The sequence below is a fragment of the Nicotiana tabacum genome, chromosome 19, assembly GCF_000715075.1.
Source record: "Nicotiana tabacum cultivar K326 chromosome 19, ASM71507v2, whole genome shotgun sequence".
Classification (NCBI taxonomy): Eukaryota; Viridiplantae; Streptophyta; class Magnoliopsida; order Solanales; family Solanaceae; genus Nicotiana; species Nicotiana tabacum.
Window position 1 is genome coordinate 97,270,933 of NC_134098.1, and position 11,094 is coordinate 97,282,026.

An 11,094-nucleotide genomic window follows, 5' to 3' on the forward strand; every position below is an offset into this window, starting at 1 on the left:
AATTTATACGTGGTTTTTAGACAAGTGGACTAATTTGATCCTGAAAAAATACAATAATTGAAGAAATATACAATACTTAGCCTTAAAATGTAGATGAAACAGCAGAGATGACAGTTCCGGAAATAAGGTTTTCGGGCACAGCAATGATGAGATCAAAAAGCGAAAAAGTAAGACTGTATTAAGCTTTGTATAGAATGTGGTGTAAGTTTTGCGAGAAAATTTTGTGGTCTTTACAATGATAATTGGGCTCACTATTTATAATTGTGTCTAGGGAAGGAGGTCCTGGGATCGTGCCCTCCTTTAATGTCAATTATGAGGTTCATTGATGAAGATGTAACGGTGAATATAAATGTCAAATTCTCTGTAACGGGTCATTGCTCTTAATGCTACAGAATATTCCTTATTAAATGCTACCGGACGCAAAGCATTTAATACATCTTTATGAACAATATCCCTTCCGGTGACAAGCGGAATGGGTGCGTTCGGTTTTCGGTCATCCCCGTCTAGGGTTCCACGTGTCTTTCCTTTAGAAGACCGCGTGTCATGTCATATTTCACCTTATACAACATGGTTCTTTGAAAATTCTTATAGTATTGTATCTAAAAAAATTCACGATTTTGCCACTAAGTAGACCTCCAATAATTTCATAGATTTAAATAATTCAAATTTATTCTTAAGTGGAAAAATGGTCTGGTCCAATTGAAACCTTCGATATCTTGGGGCTTAATTGAAAAATAAGAGTTCAACTTACTATAAACTAGTATTTTCGTCAATTAAAAAAAAAGCATGGAAATAAAATAACATCTCCTAATACGTCAATTACTGGGATCGGAATTATAATCTTGGAGAAGAGCCAAGAATAAAACTTGGAGAGCAAGACAGTGGTAGTATTCCAACTCCTATAAATACATAATAAGCAACAAAAGAGGTAGTATCTTGTTCAACAATTCAATAATAGAGAAGAAGAAGAAGAATGGGTTTAATAGGAACGACGGTGACATTCATGGCGGGCACTGCCTTCGGAGTTTACTTATGTCAAAATTATGAAGTTCCAACCCTAACCCAACTCAAAGAAGCTGCCATTGTCAAGGCCAAAAATCTTGAACAGACCTATAATACATATGGCAAATCCAAGCAGGTGGTTACTCAACAAGATCAAGTGATCTATGAAGAAAAAAAACTTTAATTAATCTATTGGGAGAATATCTAATAATCTCTTCTTTTGTTTTTCCTTTTTTTCTGGTTAGGGGAGGGGTAGTTTTTGGTTTTATTCGAATTATTATTCTACAATCAACGGGGTTTCTTCTTTTTAATATGTCCTAGTACAGTACATATTTAATATTTCTTCTTGTTTTGACTTCGTCAATTATCAATTCAGTTTTTTTAGTAGCGAACTATTATTAGGTATTTCTTTGTCTTGATTTTTCTGATTTTTTGTATCCTTGTTAGTGAAATGAGGATGCACATGGAGCATGATTGAATATGGATTTCTGCTAAATTTATGATTGAGAAATCAGATAATTTTGATATGCTGCTAATAGTATATAGGATGCAAAATTCATACTCTACAGAACGTAAAATTCATTGTATAATTTCTCAGATTAATACAATAGAGAGGTGTAGGGAATCTTTTGTTATTATTTTGTGAGTTTTGATTGTCGTTAAGAGTTCAGCTTCTGTTGTTGTTGTTATTATTATTATTATATATTTTCAATTTCTGTATAAACACTGTGCCTTGTTTGTATGAAGACAGCAGCCCCCTTTTGGTGATACATGACCCGCCATTGGCACCACCTAAGGCATTCTCTGATGCGAAAGCACATATTTATCTTTAGTTCTGATTTTTAATACTATTCACTATGTTTTTCCTAAAATTACTCAAAATTTGGTCAGATTGATTAACAAACAAAAGTTGCATACATGATTATCATAAACAAAGTACTAACGTGCTGTAATTAATAATACAGCTAGGAATCCTAGCATCACTGTGATTTTGGCAAAGCCATTGCCTATATTTTAGACTTGGAACTTGACAATCAATTGGTGACCCTAATCAAATTCTGAACAAAAAGTAATAAAAGAGAAGAAATAGCAATATGGAGTACAGAGCTTTTCAATTTCACGAAAAAAGCAGAGAAACACACATACGAGGCACAAACTTGAGTAATTAACGTCCAAAAAGAGGCACAACCAACAGACTGCAAAGAATATAAACTTTATAATTCAAGAAAACTGAAAAAGAAAAGGCATTGGAAAGATCATTCAACATGCAAAGCCAGGATTATTTCCGTCGAAAAGGTCATACTGAAAATGCACAAGTCGGAACCAATCACATGACGCTATTGATAATGAGAAACTTCAATTTCAAAATTTATCTCATTCTGAAATTCTACCAAATCTTGGCAACAGCTACTTGCTCACTTGAATCAAATAAGAAGGTTTGATCCTTCCCAAGGAAATCCATTTCCTACCCTAGTTCAAATTGAATCAAGTCTTTAAATGCCCATAATACATAAAAGACTATAACATTTTTACACACTTGATGACTGCAAACATTCTACTTCTAACGCACAAGTCTGTAAAGAAAAAGGGGAAAGATAAAATTCTAGAATGCCATCAACTTTTCCTGGGCACCCAAACTAATCTCCTTCCAACTACGTCTTCTTGATCAGATACCCAACCAAAAGACCTATAAGACCAACCAGCACGACGAATAACATTGAGAAGCCGCCAGCATTGCTTTTGCTGATTTCTTTTCTTATAAGCTCCTGCAAAATGGTAAAGTGAGAAGAATTAGCAGAAAAATGCTGGAACAAGTGATCATTCCGGATGCTGTTTGAGGAACAGAATAATCACATCTAGAGGTCACTCTCCTCTTTTGCATCTTTCCTAAACCAACACTAGAAAATACTAAGGTTTCTTAAGGCACTTATTGTTTTCTGTTCTCCAGCCACAATTCTTGATTTTTGGAATCTTTGTGAATCTCTTCCTTTCACTCATTTATGCAAGACAAAAGGTACAAACAGTAATATATAAAAAAACTCTTGGACGTGCTTTAGAACATTGCACCATTTGAGCAGCAGGTACCAAAGGACCATAAACTTATGTACAGTATAAAACAACTAATTATACAGCCATGAATTTCGCATGGGTTAACATTCTTTGAAGGTCTTAACTACTTTCTTCTGTAGAGAATAGGAACTCTGTAGGCACCCTTCATCCAAATATAAGATCACACCATCTTATTTTGATAATTAAATATCACAGAATCTAAATGAAATCGATGTGCAGTTAGCAAAGGAAATATCATATTTCAACCTACAGCATGGACCATGCAACTCAATCTAAGAGATGATAAGATTTTCGTAGAACTGGAAAGCCAATGCAGCAAAGAGAAAAGTCGAATACTTATGTTCTTCCTAATCACACTGTACTAACAAATACACATGCTATATAATATCTAACTGCTAGCATGTGCTTCCAAGTTGATAATTATAGTATTTATTAAAGCACATAAAACTTCCCAAAAGTACTCCTGAGAACAACTCGTTTTTCAGTGTGTATATGATGTCACGATAATCACTAACAAATGAAACCACTCGGTCCTCTGGTTCTTTCTCCTCGTTTAAATCCGTATTGACTAGGAACTCAAATCTATACCGATGCATATATGGTCAAGAAAAAGGCTACATATAGGTATCAACCACTAACAACCGCTTCAATCAGACTTTTATTGTTCCATATGTGAACAACTAAAGGTTGGAGGTTTAGAGACAGACCTTGGAGTCTAAAGGTTTCAAATTGAGTAGAACCAAAACAAAATACTTGGAGTGCAAATTCTGTGACGGGACCCATGAAGCAGACGTAGAGGTAAAGCATGATGCTCAAGTTATCCCCAAGAGAGCGAGTTTTAAGTATCTCGGGTCTATTATCCAAGGTAACGGGAAAATTGACGAAGATGTCGCACATCGCATCGGAGCGGAATGGATGAAGTGGAGGCTCGCTTCCGGTGTTTTATGTGATAAGAACATGCCGCTAAGACTTAAGGGCAAGTTTTATAGAGTGGTGGTTCGACCGGTTATGCTGTATGGAGCTGAGTGTTGGCCAGTCAAGAACTCCCACGTCCAGAAGATGAAAGTAGCAGAGATGAGTATGTTGAGATGGATGTGTGGGCGTACCAGGAGAGATAAGATTAAGAATGAAGTTATCCGAGACAGAGTGGGAGTACCCTCCGTGGAGGACAAGATGCGGGAATCGAGGCTGAGATGGTTCGGACATGTTAAGAGAAGAAGCATTGATGCCCCTGTTAGGAGGTGTGAGAGATTGGCCATGGCGAGTTTGAGAAGAGGTCGAGGTAGGCCTAAGAAGTACTGGGGAGAGGTGATTAGACAGGACATGGCGCTGCTTCAGCTTACTAAGGACATGACCCTTGATAGGAGGGTGTGGAGGTCGAGGATTAAGGTAGAAGGTTAGTGGGTAGTTTTTAGTTGCTCACCGATAGTCTTAGTAGCACGCTTGTCCCTTCATATTCTTAGATTTTTATTACGTTATGTAGTTTTGTTCGCCTCAGGTATTGTATCTCTTGTTGCTAGTATTTGGTACTACTTATCCTTTATATCTCCCTTTTTCTTTTCTCTTCCCCCTTTCTTCCTTTCTTGCTATCCACTTCTTCTTATTACCCTTCCTAATCCGAGAATCTATTGGAAACAGTATCTCTACCTTTTAGGTAGGGGTAAGGTCTGCGTACAGACTACCCTCCCCAGACCCCACCTTGTGGGAACATACTGGGTTTGTTATTGTTGTGTTGTTGTATATGTGAACAACTAAGGAGATTTCAGATTAATATCTTCCAAGGTTCTGCCAATTTATTACTTCCAACTAGGGTAACCAAGTAAAATTTACCAACCAGAGTGCACTAGCACCCCAATATGTCTTCACATCAAAGAAGCAACAGGAATTCCCTCCCATCATTTCAAACCAGTATGTTTTGAAGAGAGAACCTCACCATCATAAGGAATAAAGTAGTAAAGTAGAAGCTGATTGAAGCGTCATCACCATTATAGTATTATTCACTAAAAGTTTGTTATTGCTTTCATCATATTTACCAAACCAAAGATGATTTCTCCCAACCACTAGCAGGCATGTATTTTATGAATTTTGCCAATAGATGGGGAAAGAGTAGAATTCTATAAAGCAAAGTCAAAAAGTGACACATCAACAACCCGAAGATTCAAAAGCTCACACAGTCACTAAACGTACCAATTCCTGACGTAATTTCTGATTTTGTTGAAGAGCAGAAGCTTTCTCTTCAGTCAACCTCGAGATCAAAGACCAAGCCTGAAGTGAAAGTATTTGTTAAAGATTGCTCAAAAACTAACTTGGCAAAACAGTCTTCAGTTGAAAATAGATCTGTCAAGCAGCAGTTATGGGAAGTAAGGATATTCAATCATCCAGGCGAAATCAGCAGCAGAAAACTGTGCAAGCTGCTAATACAGGTCAGACGAGTTCAGCTTCAATTTTGAAAAAAATGTGAACATCAGTATGTCCCTGACGATCAATGAGATCAAATCAGGGGAAACAGGAAGCACCAGACTCATTAACTCACGTTAGGGCTCACGTGAAACCTAAAGAAAATGTCAAAAATTACACAATGCAGACACAGTACTTCTCCCAAATATGAGAGTGACTAAACTGAAAAGACATCGTTTTGGTTTAAAATTCCAACAATCACTCAATCGGATGGTTCGAGTCTCTCATTTCTGTACTAATGTCAATGACGCTTTAAGTTTTAACTAGTTACTTGACTACTTTTATAAGAGACAAAGTTGATTATCTCCTGCAGTTTCCTTTTGATTATTCACGCGAATATCTCATTGTTACCTGGTTAATTTCAGCTTCTTCCTCTACAAGCATCATTTTTGTTAAATTTCTTCTGTAGATTCTGCCGTCAAATTTAAAAATAGATTGCCTTCTTCAACATATCAATAACTGCCCATGATGTGTCGAATATTTAATCATATTACGTAAAGAGCTCCCAAAGTGTTTGATGATTTAAGAAAATCTGATAAGGTAAAGAGAAAGAAAAAACAAAGAGAAAGAGCACTCAGGATATACTAATTAGAATAACCTGAAACTAACACACAAACAGACCATTCTACTCGTTATCAGCACAACTTACCTGGAAAATCAGCAAGTTCTTTCTAAGAAACCAACTCCACAACATGATAAATCAGGATCTTATCCTCCCAGCACCAATATGATCTTATTATCTTCGTTTTATAGAATAAACAGAAGAGGAAGTGGGAAGACAAGATTCTTAAATGCTTACCCATTTTCCTAACATTTAGGTAAAATTATTCATTGCAGCGGGAACAACATAAATCCTGTGGTCCCACAATTTGTTAACCTTACTCCTTACTTTTTTCTAACATATCATCTCAGCCTTTTCTGCCCTCATAAATAAAGGCCCTTCTCGAAATGTCCAACAACATATAAGCAACCCATTAGCCATCATCACAGACACCATGAACAAGGCAACAGTACTATCACACATCAACAACTCCACAAGTAAGACTTCCCAGAGAACCGTGTCAACTCTTGAAGACTTGAACATCCAAGTAGACCATTGAAGTGTGGACAAACCTCTGTAGAGTTTTATTTACACATCAAAGAAAGATATCCAACAAACATATACCTGACCTGATTTATGAAAATTGATTATTTCTGTATTACTATATGATATACTCAATCACAGACATATAGCTATTTATAACACCCAAATCGTTCTATTATGGTTCAGAGATTGGAATGTAGGAAATTAAAGAGTCCATCTGACTCACTTGTGTCTCGGTTTCGGAAATTGACCTGTGGACATGCTATGTCAACATTTGGGTGGTAGTTGTAATGACAATTGTCGGAGTTAGAGCTGGAATCTGTATTAAAGTCCTTGGTTAAAGTTATCCATCTTGGAAATTTTCCATAAGGGGTCCCAATGAAAAGCAAAGAAGGGGTATCAAAATAAGAGGGAAGTTCAAAGGAAAGGAGAAAGATTGCGATGTAATGATGAGCGGATACTAAACTGTAAGGAGCTATAACAGGAAGGGCAGAATTACTTAGACATCGCTTCTAATCCGAATAGTCCTTTAAGATACATCACTTAACTCATACGCCATCCTTTAAACCACAATAATGTCAGCACAGACTATAAATTTCATTTCAATTCTACGCTACCATATATTTGGCTTTGCTTAGATCTTAAGACAAGAAAGATAAAGAAAACAAAAGGTTGTTGGTTTCAACCTTTAGGGGGTTGACCCTACCCATTCATATCTCTAGGTGGAACCACTACCCTTCTTCTGCCGCAGCCCTCATGCACCAGTGAAGTCCCTTTTCCCTGCTAAGCTGATGCCCCAGCAAACCCTTCCATCCCCAACCTCGCCATCCCTTCTCTTAACCATATTCAGCCCTGCCATCAACCTCCACTTCTTCCACTCTTACCCAACAAACCCCAGCCGTCTCCCTCCCAAACACGCAACCCCCTCTGCCCACTTTTCCAACTCACAGCTTGCCGGTTCCCGAAGAGTGCAACCTCCACCACCACCATGTCTATCATGATCAAGCATTCAAGTAAATTCTCAACTTGCCGTCCAGTTCAAGCAAAATAATACAAATTTGCAGTTGCAAAATTAATTTATTTTGGAATGAAAAGGTATTCTCTCTTTGAGCTCACGTACCGGAAGCGGGAGAGGTTCAGAAATGATGCTGAAATGGCACATAAGGAATAGTAAAATCCTGTGTTGAAATAGAGAAGAAACTGTGGGGGGTTTTGAAACCATCCAAGAAAGATCCGAGACAGCTGTGAGTTCAACAAGCAGATGAACTTTACAACTATCGGGTAAGGGAAAAGAAGAACCCTGTCTAATTAGACCAATTCTAGAGACCATTCACCTTTAACTATCAGGAGGACGAGAGGAGGCATTTGGCCTTTCAAAAACTAGAGGAGAAAGTCCATTTAGTTTTGCTAAATTTAAGGGGAATTGATTCACCTAAACTTCAATAGAAAAACCCATGTTATCACCCCATTCCGCTAGCAATCAAGCTGCTAATAAGAGCATTATGACAAGAACATTTTTAGTGGGCGTTTGGACATAAGAATTGTAAAATTCCAAAAAAAAAGTAAAAAAAAATTCAAGCGAAAATGGTATTTGAAAATTAGAGTTGTATTTGGACATGAATATAATTTTGGGTTGTTTTTGAAGTTTTGTGAGTGATTTGAGTAAAAATTTTGAAAAACAGCTTTTTGGAGTTTTTCAAATTTTCGAAAAATTCCAAAATGCATCTTCGAGCGAAAAATTGGAAAATTTATGACCAAACGCTGATTTCAAAAAAAATGAAAATTTTTCGAAAAAAAGTGAAATATTTCTTATGTCCAAACGGGCTCTTAATTGCAGTGTGAGATCGGGACCATTTCCTTTCCAAGATAATTAATAGAATGCCACTTCAAAGGGAGTAATTATATGAGAATAACATTCGAATGACGGTTAAAAAGATCCGTCCAAAAGCGAATAGTTAGCTCGCCTAAACCTTGTTTCCTAGAGCCAAATTAAAGAATTAGGCACACTTAACAGTGCAAGAAAACCTTAAATTGATTATTCCTAAGACAATACTGAACCATTAGTCTGCACCGTGATGCACAGATTGAAGCAATGTCTTTATATATTAGCAATAAGTTTCACCTCAGAAGGGGATGATTTTGCTTTAGGCTCCTCCAAAGATCGTGACACCTGATATTAAGGTCAAGAAGAGAACTTTAGCCCAGAGTTGATGAAGAATCACAGAAAAACTACAAATTATAGACACCAACCGCTTCTGGAAGGGACGAGCTTTTACTCTCATCTTCAGTCAACGAGGCCCTGGGGGAACCACCTTCTTCAGACCCTTCAGGAACTGGAGAGGGAGGATTTGCGGGAACATAAACAACCCTCAATTTAAATTCATCAATAACTTTCCCATCCTCCTTATTGAACTACAGGCAGATGTATACCAATTTTAGTAAACCATAATACTAAAAGAGACTGAAAGAATTATTGTAAGCTCACCATTTCTGTCGTAATCTCTTTATTACTTGTACCACTGGGTGCTAGAACACTCTGAATTAGAAACTTATCCTTACACTGCATATCAGGAGGTGCCTCTTTCTGTGCTTGCATTGTAACTACAAAATCCACACAATTTATTTAGTAAAGACTCAATTCAACCATAATTTGTTGTTTGCATCTAAGACAGTCTCCGTCAAATTCTTGAAAGTAATGGATTAAAAGGCTTGACAAATAGAAGGAAATGCCGTTACCTGTGACATTGCATGAAGAACCAGGCAAAAACAAATAGAAGGAAATGCCGTTACCTGTGACATTGCATGAAGAACCAGGCAAAACAACACCAGCATTAGGCCTAACACAGTACTTCTTGGGGTTGGTCGTCTTAACCTTTCCAACACAGAATACAATAAGTACACAATTAACATAACACGGGTTCATTAAAAAATTAAAAAAAATTACTTGTTAAAATAGTTAGTCACCTTGAATGCAATGTATTGATCAGTCTTGTTACTTAATTGCAAAGAACATGCACTCTGCTTCCTCAGCTCAACTTTACAATACAAAATCAAACAAACCCACGAAAGAATTACTCAATACCCAAATTAATCAAAACTCAGCTAAATAAACAGCCGAAGAATAGAAAAAGGCAGGACTCTCCTCTTCCCAATGGTTAACGTTTGCCAAGAAATCAAAAAGAACAGAAACCAATTTCGATAATCAATTAAATAAGCAAACCCATCAAATGAAAAACGATAAATTGAATAATGGAATTGATAAATCTGAAATTAAAATAAATATGATAGCAGATAACAAAAAAAAAAAAGTATGGGCTTACATGGGAATTTGAGTTCTGTGGGATAAATATTGATGAAATCACCGCTGCTCATAGTCATGGCTATATGTCTCAAACCAAATTTGAATGGAAGATTGGGAATTTTTTTTAAGAAATAGAAGATTTTCTAGGGTTGTTTTTTGGTTCGCACTTAAGAATGATCGGAATTTTTAGTCAGCGCATGAACAATTAGAAACCTGACAATGAAAAAAAAAGATATTTTTAATTATTTTCTTATCTGGGCTTGTTTTAGTAGATTTGAATTTGAATATTAATTTTTTCGAGAATTTGGTGGATGGAAATCTTCGCAAGTTTTTTACTTTTTTTTAGTTTCACTATCAAAGAGATGAAGGAGATGTGCAACTTGAGGGTATAAATGTAAATGGAAGCAGGTTGGGTTGGACACACACTACGCTGTTATTTGGTGTTTGAGTTGGCAAAACTCCTTTGCATGTGCTACCAACCCAAACGGATGGTTTTTTTTTTCAAATTTATTTTTTGGTTTAGTTTTAATGAAATTAAACATAGGATAAGATAACTATTACTCCTAGGGAACAGATTGAAGAGATACTTACTATTTTTATTAAGTAGGGAAAAAGGAAAAGATGGTTTTAATAAAACTATTTCCTTTGTTTGATTTTGCATAGACAGCTCACGTACAAGGAGAGAGCCCAGTCTTTGCACCGAGACTCGAACGAAAGACTAATAAATATGGATGCGGGTAAGTTTTATTTCTTCTAAAATTGTAAATCATCAATTTGAGGTAGGTAAAACGTAAAATAGTGATGGGTTATGACTGAACCTTTGTTAAGCAACTTATTACAATTTGTCCCAAAAATACATAGAAGACTTTATTTGGACAAAGAAAATGATGGAGGAAATGTTTACTCCGAATCTAAATGGTAAGAAGGTTAGTCTTTCCGTTTCAATTTATATAACATACTTTTTATTATTTAGTTTAAAAAATAAGATATTTTTATATTTAAAAATAATTTAGCTTAAATTTTTTATTTTACACATTTACCCTTATTAAAAAGCATTTATAATAGTCACACACATATTATGGGCATCATAAAGTTTTTGCGGAAAAGGGTCAAATATATCCCTTTACTATTGAATATTGTTTAAAGTTATCATCCGTTATACTATTCGATCGAATATACC

At 36.1% G+C, this 11,094-nt stretch overlaps 1 protein-coding gene across 3 annotated transcripts; it reads right to left on the reverse strand.

Annotated features, from left to right (window-relative positions):
* Positions 1-2,348: 2,348 nt before the first annotated feature.
* Positions 2,349-10,344, reverse strand: LOC107808602 (vesicle-associated protein 1-3). 3 transcript variants are annotated; one of them, XM_075238225.1, is made up of 8 exons: positions 9,934-10,344; positions 9,578-9,648; positions 9,404-9,485; positions 9,099-9,214; positions 8,864-9,025; positions 8,736-8,783; positions 5,260-5,337; positions 2,349-2,768 (listed from the first exon to the last, which is right to left on the reverse strand). In XM_075238225.1, the coding sequence occupies exons 1-8, from the start codon at positions 9,989-9,991 to the stop codon at positions 2,655-2,657; spliced, it is 729 nt and encodes a 242-aa protein (XP_075094326.1). In that variant the 5' UTR covers positions 9,992-10,344; the 3' UTR covers positions 2,349-2,654. The 3 variants fall into 3 exon arrangements, with proteins under 3 accessions (XP_075094326.1, XP_075094325.1, XP_075094327.1); XM_075238224.1 differs by having other exon boundaries at positions 9,350-9,485; positions 9,934-10,262; XM_075238226.1 differs by lacking the exon at positions 5,260-5,337 and having other exon boundaries at positions 9,350-9,485; positions 9,934-10,265.
* Positions 10,345-11,094: the final 750 nt, after the last annotated feature.